We start from the raw sequence: 18,919 nt of genomic DNA, 5'->3' as shown, positions 1-18,919 counted from the left end.
TCCCACTTTCTCCCTATTACCTCTCTCCCTCTCGCTCTCTCTCCCTATTATCTCTCTCTCCCTATTATCTTGCTCCTTCTCTATCATCTCTCTCCCTCTCTGTCTCTCGCTCCCTAATATCTTTCTCTCTCCCTATTATCTCTCTCCCCTCTATCTCCCTATTATCTCTCTCCCTCTTTTTCCCTAATGTCTCTCTTTCTCTCTCTCCCTATTATCTCTCTCTCTCGCTCCCTATTATCTCTCTCCCTATTATCTTGCTCCTTTCTTTCTCTCCCTATTATCTCTCTCCCTCTCTTTCTCTCCCTATTATCTCTCTCGCTTGCTATTATCCCTCTCCCTCTCTCTCCCTATTATCTCTTTCACTTCCTATTATCTATCTCCCTCTCTCTCTCTATTATCTCTCTCCCTATTATCTCCCTCCCTCTCTATCTCACTATTATCGCTCTCCCTCTCTCTCTATTATCTTCCTCTCTCTCCCCCTCTCTCCCTCTCTCTCCCTCTCTCTCTCCCTATCATCTCTCCCTAGTATCTCTTTCCCTCTTTCTCTCTCCTTATTCTCTCTCTCCCTCTCTCTCTCCCTATTATCTCTCTGCCTCTCTTTCTCCCTAATTTCTCTCTTCCTCTCTTCCCCTATTATCTCTCTTCCTCTCTCTCTCCCTGTGATCTCTCTCTCTATTATCTTTCTCCCTCTCTTTCCCTATTATCTCTCTCTCCCTCTCTCTCACACTATTATCTCCCTCTCTCACCCTATTATCTCTCTCTCTCTCTCCCTAGTATCTCTTCCACTCTCTCTCTCTTCATATTATCTCTCCCTCTCTCTCCCTATTTTCTCTCTCTCTCTCCCTATTATCTCTCCCTATTATCTCTCTCCCTCGCTCTCTCCCTATTGTCTGTCTCCCTCTTATCCCTCTCCCTCACTCCCTATTATCTCTCCCTATTATCTCCCTCTCTCTCTCCCTATTATCTCTTTCCTTATTATCGCTTTCCCTCTCTCTCTAGTATCTCTCTCACTCTCTCTGTTTATGTATGTTATCATGTGAATGTGTATTTTGCTCCGACCCCAACCCCCATGTGGATTTAGTCCCCATTCCATTTAGAAAAGTAAACACAATGTGATGTCATACGTGGTTCCTCACCTGTTATCACAGACATCATCCCTTTAAATCACTTCCTGATCCCCACTGTGGGCATAGAAACAGTCCCACCCTGTCACTAGGGACAAGGACTGTGGTTAATGATTAGCTCAACACACTTCAATGACTCAATGTCACAAACACATTAGCGCTACAGTGTGAGGCAGGCTCATGTTCTTGTAATGTCTTGTATATGTGTGTGGTAGGTGTATGTGTCTATGGATGAGAGAGAGGCAATTGGCAAACAAACAATGTGCATTTTCTCAAGTTTCAAATGTTATTATTCGTAATAAATGTTTTATTAGTTTCCTAAATGCTTCACTGTCTGTAAAGGAGAGGCTAATCACGCTGATAAACTGCAGTGTTTCAGTTATTTATTGTGAAAATGGCTTTATAGAATAACAAAAGAAATGACAAGCTAAGAGATAACTGGAGTGAGGGAGAGATGAGAGAGAGAGAGAAAAGCCACATGGGGAAGGGAGGGGTGAGTCAGCAAACACCATTGCCCCAGGGTGCAGTCACCTGGCAACCAGGAGATCAAATTGGACATTTAAGTACCATAGAAGAAAATTCCTATCAGTTGTACAGCACACATTCTTTGAATTGAAAACCCCTAAGATTCCAGTTGTCTGATTGGTTTGTAACCTGTCTCATGTCGTCTAACCCTGTGTCCTCCTATGTGTCCCCAGGCCGTGTGTCTCTGGTCAGGAACACTGTTCTGAGAGTGAAGGGGCTCCTCATGGAGGACCAGGGCCTGTACGAGTGTCGCATTCTCCTGCTGGACAAAACCACAGATGAGACCCACAATGGGACCTGGACTCTACTGTCTGTAACTGGTGAGAGGATGGGCTGGTTATGGGGAGGGGCTGGTGAGAGGAGGGGCTGGTGATGGGGAGGGGCTGGTGAGAGGAGGGGCTGGTGATGGGGAGGAGCTGGTGAGGGGAGGGGCTGGTTATGGGGAGGGGCTGGTAATAGGGAGGGGCTGGTAATGGGGAGGGGAATGATTTGACGGCCATGAAGCCCTATTATCCTCATCCTTCCTATCACACACACACACACACACACACACACACACACACACACACACACACACACACTCCCTCTATCTCTCGCTGACCTCTTTCTCTACACACACTCCCTCTATGTCTCTCTGACCTCTCTCCCCTCTCTCTTCCCTCTATCTCTCTCTGACCTCTCTCTTCTGGATTTTGATTATTAGCGGGTATCGGCCTAATTCTGCTCTGCGTGCATTATTTGGTGTTTTACATTGTATACAGAGGATATTTTTGCAGAATTCTGCATGCAGAGTCTCAATCTGGAGTTTGTCCCATTTTGTGAATTCTTGGTTGGTGAGCGGACTCCAGACCTCACAACCATAAAGAGCAATGGGTTCTATAATTGATTCAAGTATTTTTTGCCAGATCCTAATTGGTATGTCGATTGTTGACTGTCTTTGTTGTTGTTCTGTAGCTCCTCCTATTTTCACCAAGACCCCTCCCCCTGTCCTGGAGGCTCTAGTGGGGAATTCTCTCTCTCTAGCCTGTGTTGCTCGTGGCAACCCAAAACCCACCATAACCTGGGCTAAAGGTGGTACTCTGATTGGAGGAGACAAAGTTGAGGTGAGGAGTCATGGTTCAGTCTTCATGGCTAAACAAAAAAATATATAAAAAGTTAATTTCACCGCTACAATTCCACATTGCAATCTCTCTCGCTCTCAATGCAAACTTTATTGTCCCTGCAGGGAAATTCATTGCTCTCTTGCTCTCGGTCTCTGTCTCTTTCTCTGTCTCTCAGCTGCTGAGTGGGACGTTGTCTCTCAGAGCAGTGAGCACGGAGGCCAGAGGACGGTATGAATGTCTCGCCACCAACACAGAGGGTAATGTGACTCATGTTACAAAGCTGAAGGTCAAAGGTCAGTCACTGTCTGTTTGTTTATGAGTTTCCTGTCTACAGTTTCGCCCTGGGTCATACTAGGAGAATAGAAAAATCTAGCACCATACTCTGTCCTTATTTTCTCCCAGTCTTAGTCACTGGAATCCCCACTGGTACACAGTGAGCTATACAATCTCCCATCACTCTGTCTAGTATTACCCAAATCCTCTGTTGAGTGTAGTGAGGCATTATCACCATCTAGTGGGGTAAGGGAGATCTTCCATTACAGGTGAATCTGAGGATTTATGTTGTGTTATTTTTTATTTAACCTTTATTTTACTAGGCAGGTCAGTTAAGAACAAATTCTTATTCTCAATAATGGCCTAGGAACAGTGGGTTAACTGCCTTGTTCAGGGGCAGATCAACAGATTCGTACCTTGTCAGCTCCGGGATTTGAACTTGAAACCTTTTGATTGCTAGTCCAATGCTCTAACCACTAGGCTACCTGCCTCTAACCACTAGGCTACCCTGCCACCTCAGAGTAGCCCAGGGTAGCCATCTTTCTGTGGATGTTTTTCCTCATGAATCTCACCTATGTAATACAATAGGCTCCATTTATTTTAAGTCATGCTATGTTTATGCCCAATGACGTCAATATGACCAGGATATGCCGTTTAGCTTTGGCATTGACACCTGTTTGGATTATAGTAAGGCTTTGATTTCTGGCTGTAGTAACTTTTTCGAAGCCTTATGTAAGCCCGTAAAACAGACCTTCAAGCAAATCCTCTAAACATTTATCTCAATCAGCCATAATCTCCCAACATGAAAAATGTTGCTGTGTCATGCTGTGTGGTAGTGTTGCTCTCACCAGATAACTGATTGGATTCGAGATATCTTGCTAATCTGCGATGTCCTGCTAAATTTGATCAAGGAAATAAATCCCTTATCTCTTCTATCTGGTCTCAAACAGGTCCTCCAGTTATTGTTATCCCCCCGAATAACACGGCCCTCAACATGACCCAGAATGCCCTGCTGCGGTGCCAGGCCGTGGCTGATCCACCCAACATGACCTATGTGTGGCAGAGGCAGGGAGAGAACGTCCATCACATAGAGTAAGTTTGGTGTATTTTGTCACGGTTTCTTCATATTGGATTTGTGTGTTTACATGGGATTTTGCGTTTGTTATGATGTTTCTAATGTGGCGTTTGCTTTATTTGAATGTCCTTCATGAGTTGTGTGTCTGAATGTTTAAGTTTTGCTTTGTTTTTAGGCCTCTAAAGTCCCGGGTGAAGATCATGGTGGACGGCACCCTCCTCATCACCCGCATCACCCCAGACGATTCTGGGAACTATACCTGCATCCCCACCAATGGGCTATTAACTCCGCCTACTGCTTCCGCCAGTCTCACTGTGAGACGTGAGTGTCTATGTGCTGATGTCTTCATCTCTAATCTTCAGTCCCCCACGTAATTATACAAATCCTTCCTTCCTATCCATCTATCAATCCATCCGTCATTTCATGTGTTTCCTTCTTCCTCGCAGACCCTGCCCAGGCTCTCCTGATGCCTCAGCAGACGTATCTCCCCACAGGCCTGGGGGGTCTGGTCTCCTGCCCTGTGAGAGCCCAGCCCCTCCTGCTCCGTGTTGATTGGACCAAGGATGGACAGCCACTGGATCTGGCCATGGTAGGGAGATCAACCTCATATCTACCCATATCTTCTATTTACATAAGGAATCAATATGCCGTGTAGGCTTAGTGCTCAGAAGATAATATGTTCCCATTCAAGAGAGATATATGAACATTAAGTTGAATTGAAAAACTGTTGAGAAGTTCTCTGACCTCTCACTGTTTTATCCAATCAGTACCCAGGATGGACGCTGACGTCTGAAGGCTCGGTGTTCATGGCAACTGTCAATGATGATGCAACAGGCGTGTACAAGTGCACCCCCTACAACAGCTTCGGGACCATGGGCCAATCAGGGCCCACGACAGTCATCCTACAGGTCAGGGTACACACACTGTTTTCTAGCACTTTATTAGACAAATGACCCTTTATTTATCCTCGAAAGGATGTGGTAAAATGGTAATTACACAATAATAACTTTAGAAATATTGCTTTGTTTCTTAGAAAAGGAACTAGAATTCCCCATTTTTACCACTTAGTTTCCTTGTAAATTGCAAGTAAATAACAACAATGTGAAGACAGTACTTTAAAATAAAGTGCTACCCAATTATCTGCCTCTTTCAGTCCAAAGAGAGAGCTCATATCTGAGACAAGTAAGGACTTTTAGAAAATATATTTAGATTATCTTTTTTTCACTCTTCTACTTGTCAGTCTGTGACATGAATTGATTCCAATGTGGCCTGATTACAATAGCTCCTGTATGGCAAGGTTAATTGTGGTGCTAATCCTTTTGTGAATAGGTTGTAAATAGGTTAAGATGAGGTTAATCTTGGCTAAAGCTAAAGGTAATCTACTGTTTCTCTCGCTTTCTCTAATTGTGATAAAGTCCTTGACTAAATGACATGGCTGGTTGTTTTGTTTCTGACCCGCAGGACCCCCCGTCACTCAACGTGTCTCCCCGAAAGGAGTATCGAGAGGAGGTGGGGAGGACGCTTGTTATCCCCTGCCAGACCACTGGAGAGCCAGCCCCTACTGTAACCTGGAGCAAGGTGAGTGCATTTCAATACGCTCCACAGCAAATTACTGTACTCCACTGACTACTTGAGTCAACAAGCATGCACACAGGCCTGGTAACATGTGAATAAGATAGTATGAACTGTGGACATGCCCTGGAGCAGAAATAGCTATTATTTAACACACACATGCAAGAAAGAAAACATACACACTCGCACTCGAACACACACACACACACACACACACACACACACACACACACACACACACACACACACACACACACACACACCTTTCTCGACAAACAGGGACAAACAAACTCTTCACTGATTGCAGTTCAGCAATCATCCCAGCTTGTGTGTCCGGTCTCCTCTCTGTCCTCCCTGTCTGTAGGTTGCACCTGCCACACTCTCTCAGTACTCTGTAGCAGCCAACGGCTCTCTGCTGCTGCTTCCTCTCAGTAAAGACCACCAGGGGGAGTGGGAGTGCAGTGTTACCAACCGCGTGGGCACTGTCAAAGCCAGCACTCTCATCTCAGCGCTGGGTGAGTGGAACAGACAGATTGACTGACACACATCTAAGTCATCTTTATTAATGTTGCTAATATGTATTCATGACACTATGGAACCTCACCAGTGTATTACAAATCCGTGTTGAATAAGGATGCAACTCTTATTTCATTATATTCTCCCTCTTCTTCCTTCTCACTCCCTCTCTCTTTCTTCTCCTTCTCTGCCTGTGTGTCAGGCACCAGTCCCCATGCTGCCACCCTGGTGTCTGTGTTTCCAGGGGTCAAGCAGGCCAATGTGTCCTGGGAACCAGGCTTTGATGGGGGATACACCCAGAAATTCACTGTCTGGTGAGTCGTCTACTCTTCTAGTCTCTGTTCTATCTCCCTCTCTTCTCTGTCTGGTGAGTTGTCTACTCTTCTAGTCTCTGTTCTATCTCCCTCTCTTCTCTGTCTGGTGAGTTGTCTACTCTTCTAGTCTCTGTTCTATCTCCCTCTCTTCTCTGTCTGGTGAGTCGTCTACTCTTCTAGTCACTGTTCTATCTCCCTCTCTTCTCTGTCTGGTGAGTCGTCTACTCTTCTAGTCTCTGTTCTATCTCCCTCTCTTCTCTGTCTGGTGAGTCGTCTACTCTTCTAGTCACTGTTCTATCTCCCTCTCTTCTCTGTCTGGTGAGTCGTCTACTCTTCTAGTCTCTGTTCTGTCTCCCTCTCTTCTCTGTCTGGTGAGTCGTCTACTCTTCTAGTCTCTGTTCTGTCTCCCTCTCTTCTCTGTCTGGTGAGTCGTCTACTCTTCTAGTCTCTGTTCTATCTCCCTCTCTTCTCTGTCTGGTGAGTCGTCTACTCTTCTAGTCTCTGTTCTATCTCCCTCTCTTCTCTGTCTGGTGAGTCGTCTACTCTTCTAGTCTCTGTTCTATCTCCCTCTCTTCTCTGTCTGGTGAGTCGTCTACTCTTCTAGTCTCTGTTCTATCTCCCTCTCTTCTCTGTCTGGTGAGTCGTCTACTCTTCTAGTCTCTGTTCTATCTCCCTCTCTTCTCTGTCTGGTGAGTCGTCTACTCTTCTAGTCTCTGTTCTATCTCCCTCTCTTCTCTGTCTGGTGAGTCGTCTACTCTTCTAGTCTCTGTTCTATCTCCCTCTCTTCTCTGTCTGGTGAGTCGTCTACTCTTCTAGTCTCTGTTCTATCTCCCTCTCTTCTCTGTCTGGTGAGTCGTCTACTCTTCTAGTCTCTGTTCTATCTCCCTCTCTTCTCTGTCTGGTGAGTCGTCTACTCTTCTAGTCTCTGTTCTATCTCCCTCTCTTCTCTGTCTGGTGAGTTGTCTACTCTTCTAGTCTCTGTTCTATCTCCCTCTCTTCTCTGTCTGGTGAGTCGTCTACTCTTCTACTCTTCTAGTCTCTGTTCTATCTCCCTCTCTTCTCTGTCTGGTGAGTCGTCTACTCTTCTAGTCTCTGTTCTATCTCCCTCTCTTCTCTGTCTGGTGAGTCGTCTACTCTTCTACTCTTCTAGTCTCTGTTCTATCTCCCTCTCTTCTCTGTCTGGTGAGTCGTCTACTCTTCTAGTCTCTGTTCTGTCTCCCTCTCTTCTCTGTCTGGTGAGTCGTCTACTCTTCTAGTCTCTGTTCTATCTCCCTCTCTTCTCTGTCTGGTGAGTCGTCTACTCTTCTAGTCTCTGTTCTATCTCCCTCTCTTCTCTGTCTGGTGAGTTGTCTACTCTTCTAGTCTCTGTTCTATCTCCCTCTCTTCTCTGTCTGGTGAGTCGTCTACTCTTCTAGTCTCTGTTCTATCTCCCTCTCTTCTCTGTCTGGTGAGTCGTCTACTCTTCTAGTCTCTGTTCTATCTCCCTCTCTTCTCTGTCTGGTGAGTCGTCTACTCTTCTACTCTTCTAGTCTCTGTTCTATCTCCCTCTCTTCTCTGTCTGGTGAGTCGTCTACTCTTCTAGTCTCTGTTCTGTCTCCCTCTCTTCTCTGTCTGGTGAGTCGTCTACTCTTCTAGTCTCTGTTCTATCTCCCTCTCTTCTCTGTCTGGTGAGTCGTCTACTCTTCTAGTCTCTGTTCTATCTCCCTCTCTTCTCTGTCTGGTGAGTCGTCTACTCTTCTAGTCTCTGTTCTATCTCCCTCTCTTCTCTGTCTGGTGAGTCGTCTACTCTTCTAGTCTCTGTTCTATCTCCCTCTCTTCTCTGTCTGGTGAGTCGTCTACTCTTCTAGTCTCTGTTCTATCTCCCTCTCTTCTCTGTCTGGTGAGTTGTCTACTCTTCTAGTCTCTGTTCTATCTCCCTCTCTTCTCTGTCTGGTGAGTCGTCTACTCTTCTAGTCTCTGTTCTATCTCCCTCTCTTCTCTGTCTGGTGAGTCGTCTACTCTTCTAGTCTCTGTTCTATCTCCCTCTCTTCTCTGTCTGGTGAGTCGTCTACTCTTCTAGTCTCTGTTCTATCTCCCTCTCTTCTCTGTCTGGTGAGTCGTCTACTCTTCTAGTCTCTGTTCTATCTCCCTCTCTTCTCTGTCTGGTGAGTCGTCTACTCTTCTAGTCTCTGTTCTATCTCCCTCTCTTCTCTGTCTGGTGAGTCGTCTACTCTTCTAGTCTCTGTTCTATCTCCCTCTCTTCTCTGTCTGGTGAGTCGTCTACTCTTCTACTCTTCTAGTCTCTGTTCTATCTCCCTCTCTTCTCTGTCTGGTGAGTCGTCTACTCTTCTAGTCTCTGTTCTATCTCCCTCTCTTCTCTGTCTGGTGAGTTGTCTACTCTTCTAGTCTCTGTTCTATCTCCCTCTCTTCTCTGTCTGGTGAGTTGTCTACTCTTCTAGTCTCTGTTCTGTCTCCTTCTCTTCTCTGTCTGGTGAGTCGTCTACTCTTCTAGTTACTGTTCTGTCTCCCTCTCTTCTCTGTCTGGTGAGTTGTCTACTCTTCTAGTCTCTGTTCTATCTCCCTCTCTTCTCTGTCTGGTGAGTCGTCTACTCTTCTAGTCTCTGTTCTATCTCCCTCTCTTCTCTGTCTGGTGAGTTGTCTACTCTTCTAGTCTCTGTTCTATCTCCCTCTCTTCTCTGTCTGGTGAGTCGTCTACTCTTCTAGTCTCTGTTCTATCTCCCTCTCTTCTCTGTCTGGTGAGTTGTCTACTCTTCTAGTCTCTGTTCTATCTCCCTCTCTTCTCTGTCTGGTGAGTTGTCTACTCTTCTAGTCTCTGTTCTATCTCCCTCTCTTCTCTGTCTGGTGAGTTGTCTACTCTTCTAGTCTCTGTTCTATCTCCCTCTCTTCTCTGTCTGGTGAGTCGTCTACTCTTCTAGTCTCTGTTCTATCTCCCTCTCTTCTCTGTCTGGTGAGTTGTCTACTCTTCTAGTCTCTGTTCTATCTCCCTCTCTTCTCTGTCTGGTGAGTCGTCTACTCTTCTAGTCTCTGTTCTATCTCCCTCTCTTCTCTGTCTGGTGAGTCGTCTACGCTTCTACTCTTCTAGTCTCTGTTCTATCTCCCTCTCTTCTCTGTCTGGTGAGTTGTCTACTCTTCTAGTCTCTGTTCTATCTCCCTCTCTTCTCTGTCTGGTGAGTCGTCTACTCTTCTAGTCTCTGTTCTATCTCCCTCTCTTCTCTGTCTGGTGAGTCGTCTACTCTTCTAGTCTCTGTTCTATCTCCCTCTCTTCTCTGTCTGGTGAGTTGTCTACTCTTCTAGTCTCTGTTCTATCTCCCTCTCTTCTCTGTCTGGTGAGTCGTCTACTCTTCTAGTCTCTGTTCTGTCTCCCTCTCTTCTCTGTCTGGTGAGTTGTCTACTCTTCTAGTCTCTGTTCTATCTCCCTCTCTTCTCTGTCTGGTGAGTTGTCTACTCTTCTAGTCTCTGTTCTATCTCCCTCTCTTCTCTGTCTGGTGAGTTGTCTACTCTTCTAGTCTCTGTTCTATCTCCCTCTCTTCTCTGTCTGGTGAGTCGTCTACTCTTCTAGTCTCTGTTCTATCTCCCTCTCTTCTCTGTCTGGTGAGTCGTCTACTCTTCTAGTCTCTGTTCTGTCTCCCTCTCTTCTCTGTCTGGTGAGTTGTCTACTCTTCTAGTCTCTGTTCTATCTCCCTCTCTTCTCTGTCTGGTGAGTCGTCTACTCTTCTAGTCTCTGTTCTATCTCCCTCTCTTCTCTGTCTGGTGAGTTGTCTACTCTTCTACTCTTCTAGTCTCTGTTCTATCTCCCTCTCTTCTCTGTCTGGTGAGTTGTCTACTCTTCTAGTCTCTGTTCTATCTCCCTCTCTTCTCTGTCTGGTGAGTCGTCTACTCTTCTAGACTCTGTTCTATCTCCCTCTCTTCTCTGTCTGGTGAGTCGTCTACTCTTCTAGTCTCTGTTCTATCTCCCTCTCTTCTCTGTCTGGTGAGATGTCTACTCTTCTTGTCTCTGTTCTGTCTCCCTCTCTTCTCTGTCTGGTGAGTCGTCTACTCTTCTTGTCTCTGTTCTGTCTCCCTCTGTGTAACCATAGCAGCAACATATTAATATACTGTATTGAACGTCAGTGGAGGACAGCTCATCATCAGCAGCAGGGGTAAACAATCACAAACAGGGAAGCAGACATATTGTATTGACATAGACGGGTACAGAACACAGAAATCTACAAACAGTAATTACCGATGCCAGATAGAGGAACGTTTGAAAGAGAAATCACTGGGAAAATGATGCTGTTCAACTGTCCTTTTTCAAGCAGTTTATTTTACAAACTCTGCCTCATCTCGTGAAAACGATTATATTATAGAATATCTATGTTGTCATTTAGATCTATCACATGGAGCATAGAATGCATTGTGCAGTCTCTTCATCTTTTATAGTGCATAGAATTTGCACACACACACATACACACACTAGGGCTGAATGGCAGGAACCCGGTTACTGAGATTTACCACCCAAAACCACTCCCTTTTCCCGTGATTAATAACTACGAGAAACTGGTAAATTATAATCAATTATTTATATCAACAGCATGATGTGAAATGGAACTGTTCAATTATATGCAATGTCTAAATGTCTTTTCTCTTTGCTTATTTGAACTGTTCTTGCCATAATATGGACTTGGTCTTTTACCAAATAGGGCTATCTTCTGTATACCACCCTTACCTTGTCACAACACAACTGATTGGCTCAAACGCATTAAGAAGGAAAGAAATTCCACAAATGAACTTTTAACAAGGCACACAATAACCCCTATTACTGGTCAGGACGTGACACACACCTGTTAATTGAAATGCATTCCAGGTGACTACCTCATGAAGCTGGTTGAGAGAATGCCAGAAGTGTACAAAGCTGTCATCAATGTAAAGGGTGGCTACTTTGAAGAATCTAAAATCTAAAATATATTTTGATTTGTTTAACACTTTTTTGTTTACTACATGATTCCATATGTGTTATTTCATAGTTTTGATGTCTTCACTATTATTCTGCAATGTAGAAAATAGTACAAATAATGAAAAACCCTTGAATGAGTAGGTGTCCCCAAACATTTGACTGGTACTGTATATATATTTTTAATTGCAACTGCATAGTTTTGAAACAGCCTATCACTCGAATATCGTTGCTTTAAATTAGAGCATGCGCAAGCAGTCTCTCTCTCTCTCTCTCCATCAATTCCCTTCAAATTGCATCCAAAATAGATCATCCTGTTCAAGATTGATATATATAAAGTATATATAGGGCCTAGCCTACCTCTTCCAGGTAATAAATGCAATGCAGTATTAGCCTTATATTTAACTAATTAATGATGGGTTATACATAATAAGCTTCTAACTTATAGCCTCTGTCTCTTGCGCAATACGCACGCACGTACCTGTGCTCTGCTGGACTCTCTCCTTAAAAAACGCCCCTTAGCTCTTCGAGTCCCATGCAAGAAAAGCTAGACTAGAATAGCTTGCTGGACTTTTTTGTTGTTGTTGCATTTCTTATACCAATAGACTATTCTAAGAGGGACAAAGGCTCTTGTTTGCTGAATGTTACATACAGCAGCCAATAGATTTCAAGGGTAGTTTGAAAGAAGAGCGAACTCTCGATGGCGTTAGGCTATAGCAGTTATTTATTCAGACCTAAAACCATTCAATCTCCATGAAGAGAAGTGAAAGCCTTCTGAATCTAATTTTAGTCCTATATTTTTCAAACATGTAATTTCAATGATGACGATAAGGACAACAAAATATATTTCATTTAACTGTTGAAAGCAAGGAAGGGAAGAAGCAACGATAGAACAAGAGGAGGTAGGCTATTGACATGATGGGAAATATTAATAACGTTTTAGCCGACACTCATATTTAAAGCAACTGACAGTAGTGAGTTCATACATTTTCATACTGGCCCTCCATGGGAATAGAACCCACAACCCTGGCGTTGCAAGCACCGTGCTCTACCAACTGAACCACACGGGATCTTATGAACAGTAGGCCTACATATGCTTCAGCCTACTAATTATAAAAATAGGCCTCCATATAATACAGTATAATACAATACAGTACAGTAATACAGTTATTATTAGCCTATTATTAGCTAGTTTCATTTATTTAGCCAAGAGAGCATATAGCTAGCTACATCTATGGGCTTTTATGTTTTTCTGTTGTTCGTGATGTGCAGTAGCCTATATATCATATACTGTACTGTAGGCTATTGGATTACAGACAATCATTTGGGCTTGGGCTCATAAAATGTCTTTAATATAGGGCTCATAAATGTATTATATATATGGTTCATCAGGCTCAGGTAGCATCAGGCTTGAATTTTTGATCAAAGCTCTAATCAAATCCAGAAATAGGTCTATGTACATGCTTGTAGTGAAATGCTTGTGCTTCTAGTTCCGACAGTGCAGTAATATCTAACAAATAAATCTAACAATGTCCCAACAACTACTTAATACATACAAATCTAAAGGGATGGAATAAGAATATGTACATGTAAATATTTTGATGAGCGATGGCCGAGCATCATAGGCAAGATGCAATAGATGGTATAAGATCAGTATATACATATATACACACTGTTTCTCTTTTCTCTTAATTTTTTTATTCTATTTTTTCTTTCTCTCTCTCGCTCGCTCTCTTTTCTTTTTCTTTTTTCTTTCTCTCTCCATTCACTCCCCCTCTCCTTCTCTCTCTGCAGGTTGAAGCAGATGTCTGTGGGTGACAGTGGGGAGAAACAGGAGTGGCTCTCTGTGCCCGTGCCCTCCTCCTCTGGCTCCAGTCTGCAGGTGACGGGGCTGGTCCCTGACACAGAGTACCAGTTCAGTGTCCTGCCACACAACAAAGTGGGCACTGGGCCTTTCAGTGAGATCGCCACCATCCGAACTCTGAGTCAGTACCCATTGTGTTGAGAGCCTGAATTACATTGTCTACTCAAGGCTGCATGCGTGGAGAATTAGGCATTTTCTTTTTTTCCCAAAGTAGGGGTATTTCTTTCTAAGGCTGTTCTGCTTTACACCATCAGATACACTCCCAAAGAGAGCGAAACTAGAACCGCCCACATCGCTGTCAGCCAATCAGAGCTTGGCAGGTATAGTCCTGCAATGGTCTCCTGTGGCTCAGTTCCCGCCCATCACTGGATTTGTCCTCCAATCTCGCGCAGAGCAAGGGGAGTGGTTCAATCTAGACGAGGACATCGATGCCAATAGAACTGTGATGATCGTTCCAGGTCTGCGCAAGGTAACCGCCAGTCCCTGTTAGTCACTCCCTCTGAGACCAATCAACGGATATCATCCCCTGCTTTAGCTGCCTTAGAGACATTTATATTGGTTATGAAAATCAAATCAAGCTTTATTTAAACAGCAAATTTCAGACATGGAATGCAACACAATGTGCTTCACAGGAAAAAATGAATAAAAACAATGAAAATAAAAACTGAAAAATGTACAATAAAAACTGAACCATCTAAAAGCATCCTAAGAAAAGCAAAGCTAAAAAGGTGTGTTTTAATAAGATCTATTTTAAATATGTCCAAAGTTTCAGCCCCTCTCAGGTTCTCTGGCAGGCTATTCCAGAGGCTGGGGGCATAGTAACTAAAGGCTGCCTCTCCATGCCTCTTGGTCTTAGGCTTTGGGATAGTTAAAAGGTCAGTGTCAGAGGACCTGAGGGACCTACTGGGTACATAACTTAAAAGCATGTCTGACATTTATTGTGGTGTACAATCGTGGATTGATTTAAAAACCAATAGAAGAATCTTAAAATGTATTCACAGGCAGCCAGTGCAGAGATCTTAAAACTGGTGTTAAAGGTGCTATCTAGAACCTAAAATGGTTCTTTGGCTGCCCTCATAGCAGAAACCTTTGAAGAACCATTTTTAGTTCCAGGTAGAACATTTTTGGGCCCAGGTAGAACCCTTTTGGGATCCATGAAGAACCCTTTCCACAGAGGGTTCAACATGGAACCCAAAAGGTAACTGGAACCAAAAAGTGTTCTCCTATGGGGACAGCTGAAGATCCGTTTTGGACACAAATTTGTTTACATCCTAGTTAGTAAGAATTTCTCCTTTCCCAAGATAATCCTTCCACCTGACAGGTTTGGCATACTAAACAGCATGATCATTACACAGGGGCACCTGGGGTCTGGGGACAATAAAAGGCCACTCTAAAATGTGCAGTTTTGTCACACAACACAATTCTACAGATGTTTCAAGTTTTGAGGGAGCATGCAATTGGCATGCTGACTGCAGGAATGTCCAACAGAGCTGTTGCCAGATAATTGAATGTTCATTTCTCTACCACAAGCCGCCTCCAACGTTGTTTTAGAGAATTTGCCAGTACGTCCAACCGGCCTCACAACCGCAGACAATGTGTATGGTGTTTTGTGGGTGAGCGGTTTGATGATGTCATCGTTGTGAACAGAGTGCCCCATGGTGGCGCTGGGGTTATGGAATGGGCAGGCATAAACTATGGACCACAAACACAATTGCATTTTATTGATGGCAGTTTGAATGCACAGAGATACCGCGACGAGATCCTGAAGCCCATTGTCGTGCCATTCATCCTCTGCCATCACCTCATGTTTCAGCATGATAATGTCGTAAGGATCTGTACACAGTTCCTGGAAGCTGAAAATGTCCCAGTTCTTCCATGGCCTGCGTACTTACCAGACATGTCAACCATTGAACATGTTTGGGATGCTCTGGATCGATGTGTACGACAGCGTGTTCCAGTTCCCGCCAATATCCAGCAACTTCGCACAGCCATTGCAGAGGAGTGGGACAACATTCCACAGGCCACAATCAACAGCCTGATCAACTCTATATGAAGTAGATGTGTCGCGCTGCATGAGGCAAATTGTGGTCACACCAGATACTGACTGGTTTTCTGATGCACACCTCTACCTTTTTTTTCAGGTATCTGTGACCAACCGATGCATATCTGCATTCCCAGTCATGTGAAATCCATAGACTAGGGCTTCATTTATTTATTTAAATTTACTGATTTCCTTATATGAACTGTAACTCAGTAAAATCTTGAACATTGTTGCACGTGTGTTTGTATTTTTGTTCAGTATTTTTGTTCCTTCCTCCCCTCTCTGTCTGCCTCCTTTGTCCCTCTCTCCTTCTCTTTCCTAAATCTGAATTCAGATGATCCTGATTAGCATTCCAGGCGCTATCCCATGTTGACAAAGTGTGGTTTCATCCCCCTACCCCTCCGTCCTCCCGTGTGTGTGTGTCTGTGTGTTTGTGTGTGTGTGTGTGTCTAGGACTCTGTGTACGAGCTGAGGCTGCTGTCCCGGCGAGGGGTGTTGCTGAGCGAGCCCAGTCCATCAGTTAATGTCTCCAACATGGGTTAGTGTTTCAGGCTTTGGAGCCAGGGAAAGCTAGGCAGGCAGCCTCTCTCCTCTCTGTTCCACTGGCACCACATAATTAGAACAGCCCTCTGGAGAATACTGGTCTAGTAGGAGTCTGAATCATGGAAATATTGCAGCTAAAAATGTTGTTAGAATTAGACCATTGTCTGGCTTTTTTAACATGATATTAATATTTCATCATGGGACATATTGAAGACCAATATAACAGAGGTAGACATCAGGCTTCTATTCTGTCATGCAGTATCTTGGGTGAACTGCCCTAGTGTATCTACTGTAAGGGAATGAATGCATTGTTAACATTTGGTTGTGGTAAATCTCTGTGTTATGGATGCTGATGTTGTGGTCATGCCACAGGGATGGATATGTACCCTGCCAGTTCCCGCCTCCTGGAGTTTGTACCCAAGCCGTTATTGGCTGGAGTGATGGGAGGCGTTGCCTTCCTGTGTTTGGCCCTGATCCTGGTCCTAGGGACAGTGTGTATCATCAGTCACAAGAGAGACCAGCAACGCAGGAAGAGGAAAGATGGTGAAATATTATCAATGAACTAATTACATGCACTATGAGCACCACGATACAGCAGATAGAGGTCCTCCAATACTCTTTGATAAATCATAGTTCAGAGCATGGACATGACGCCATGCTTGTCAACTCCATCCCACTTTAGTTGTAAAATATATTCATGTCATTTACATTGTGGCTAATTAGGGTCATTTCTCATTAATGTGGCTGATTATTGTGCCGGTAATTAACTTTGAGGGATGGCCAATTGCTGTGCCTCCGGACATTTTTGTCTGCTTTGAATGGGCTCGTATTATTGGGCTAGATTTTGTTTTTTCATTGATTTCCTTTCCATGGTGACTGTGTCATTGTGAATGATCATCTTTCCCCCCCTGCCCTTTCAGATCTCCCTCCTGCCATTTATAAAAGCCCCCCCTCAACGTAAGTGCCCCTTATTATTAATTGTTTTCCTTCTCATTACCATTTTGTTTTACTTAAGATTCGTTTTTTTCTGACTTTCAGAAGATTTTAAAGTACCATACCCAGCCATCGCCTTTGTCTTAAAGTAATTTACTAAACATCTTACGACGTCTTCAAGATGTGCCTGTAGACACATTTTCATTTTCCCGAAGACATTGGGTTGGGTAGGTTACCTCCTAAATGTAATCCGTTACAGTTACTTGATACCTGTCCAAAATTGTTACCCAAACTCAGTAACATAATCTGATTACTTTCAGTTACTTTTAGATTAGTTTCCCCTTAAGAGGCATTAGAAGAAGACAAAAATATATATTACCAATTGAACGACATCTATTGCAGGATAAATTAATGTAAGAATTTACATAGCTGGTTATGTAGGCTTCTTCTAACCCATTTCTTTCTAATACAGATAATAATACGATTATTAGGTTATATCTTTACATTAAAAACCAAAGTCTGTCAGATTTCCAGTCATTCCAATTAATTTAATAACCCTTAATTTTCAAAAATAGGACTTAGAAATATGGAAGTTTAGATTAGCCAAATTGTTTTACCTCAGCATAACCCAAAAACGACAGGCTTATTAGCCTACTCTGATTTTGTTGTCATGGAGGACGTATTGGGCTCATTATTTCAAATTGAAAATAAATACTGATCTTCCTGGAATGGTATGCTTTGAGCATTACTGAAAAGTGCTATTTGCATGTGAGAAATGAATGCCATATGCTGAATTTGCTATAGGCCCATTGTTTACGTTTTTGTAGGTGACACTTTGATATCTCGATAATTTGCAGATGTTTAAAGGGCGAATCCACAGTTGAAACAATAACAAAATGGATACCCCGTCTCTGTTTTGGTAAAAAGTTGAGGGATGGGCCTGGAGAAATGTAACCACTCTCAGATTAATAGACAGAACTATGGATGTAAGGACTGACCATCCATGATATCAAAATGATTGTTTTAACCATGTTTTAAGGCTACAGTGTTATTTACTTTGACAATGTTTACAAACATTAGAGAAAAACAAGCTTATATTTTGGGTTCTGATGGAATGTGACAGTTGAATTAAACTCATGATGCATTTAGAAGTTATATTCTTCAAAAATCAATTGGTATATGCCATTAATTTATAAATCCAAACATGGATGAAGCAACTACAGGTTGCCCCTTTAAGTCTATCAAAAGTGTGTGAATTTGAGCATGTGTCCGTTAGATCTATAGACCTATTCTTTTTGAATCAGCACAAATTAGATTGAGCAATAAACGCCCCACTTGTGGTCTTAAATAAAACTTGTTTTTGACAGTATGTAGCAAAATACAGAGGAGTTTACAAGTTAGGAACTCCCTCAAACTTTATTCCATAATCAAATTCAATCAATCAAATGTATTTATAAAGCCCTTTTTACATCAGCCAATGTCACAAAGTGCTGTACAGAAACCCAGCCTAAAACTCCTAACAGCAAGCAATGCAGGTGTAGAAGCACGGTGGCTCGGAAAAACTCCCTAGAAAGGCCGGAACCTAGGAAGAAACCTAGAGAGGAACCAGGCTATGAGGGGTGGCCAGTCCTCTTCTGGCTGTGCCGGGTGGAGATTACAAGAGTACATGGCAATTAAGGCCAGAGGGTTCTTCGAGATGTTCAAACATTTATAGATGACCAGCAGGGTCAAATAATAATCCATAGGCTGAGATCTGCAGTATGCAGTTGTTGCAAGAGCGCATCTTTCACTGGCTGTTCACAGGTTGCAAAAACAATGATTGATAGGCAGCTTAAACTTCTTCAATTCAACCATTACTGGGTTAAAATACACATCTACATTTGTGAACAGCCATCCACAACAACCATAATCTGTAAGGCACAAATAACTAAATGAGAGAGCAGCAGTGTGATTCACATCAATGCGCTCTGTAGATATCAATAATTAGTGATATCCGTATATCCCCCGTAGGCTACACCACTGCTGTCGTCCTTACCTCCAAGCGTTTATTCAAGTTGGGTAAACTTTGGATGCCGACAGCAGTCGCACCATTGGAAGACATAGCTT

At 43.3% G+C, this 18,919-nt stretch overlaps 1 protein-coding gene across 1 annotated transcript in view; it reads left to right on the top strand.

The window, feature by feature from the left end:
* The window catches only part of LOC115204150 (protein turtle homolog A-like), a 52,824-nt gene that overhangs the window by 28,959 nt on the left and 4,946 nt on the right, over positions 1-18,919 (top strand). The window contains exons 4-18 of the mRNA XM_029769510.1: positions 1,823-1,969; positions 2,604-2,752; positions 2,928-3,045; positions 3,976-4,117; positions 4,276-4,421; positions 4,547-4,689; positions 4,868-5,008; positions 5,562-5,678; positions 6,037-6,187; positions 6,391-6,502; positions 13,227-13,417; positions 13,551-13,765; positions 15,791-15,875; positions 16,253-16,423; positions 16,801-16,837. Coding sequence (XP_029625370.1) covers positions 1,823-1,969; positions 2,604-2,752; positions 2,928-3,045; positions 3,976-4,117; positions 4,276-4,421; positions 4,547-4,689; positions 4,868-5,008; positions 5,562-5,678; positions 6,037-6,187; positions 6,391-6,502; positions 13,227-13,417; positions 13,551-13,765; positions 15,791-15,875; positions 16,253-16,423; positions 16,801-16,837 — 2,065 coding nt within the window. The remainder of the gene's footprint in view (positions 1-1,822; positions 1,970-2,603; positions 2,753-2,927; positions 3,046-3,975; positions 4,118-4,275; positions 4,422-4,546; positions 4,690-4,867; positions 5,009-5,561; positions 5,679-6,036; positions 6,188-6,390; positions 6,503-13,226; positions 13,418-13,550; positions 13,766-15,790; positions 15,876-16,252; positions 16,424-16,800; positions 16,838-18,919) is intronic.

Source organism: Salmo trutta, chromosome 12 (assembly GCF_901001165.1).
Source record: "Salmo trutta chromosome 12, fSalTru1.1, whole genome shotgun sequence".
Lineage (NCBI taxonomy): Eukaryota > Metazoa > Chordata > Actinopteri > Salmoniformes > Salmonidae > Salmo > Salmo trutta.
Note: the sequence above shows the minus strand (reverse complement) of the source record. Positions and strands in the feature narration are given on the sequence as shown.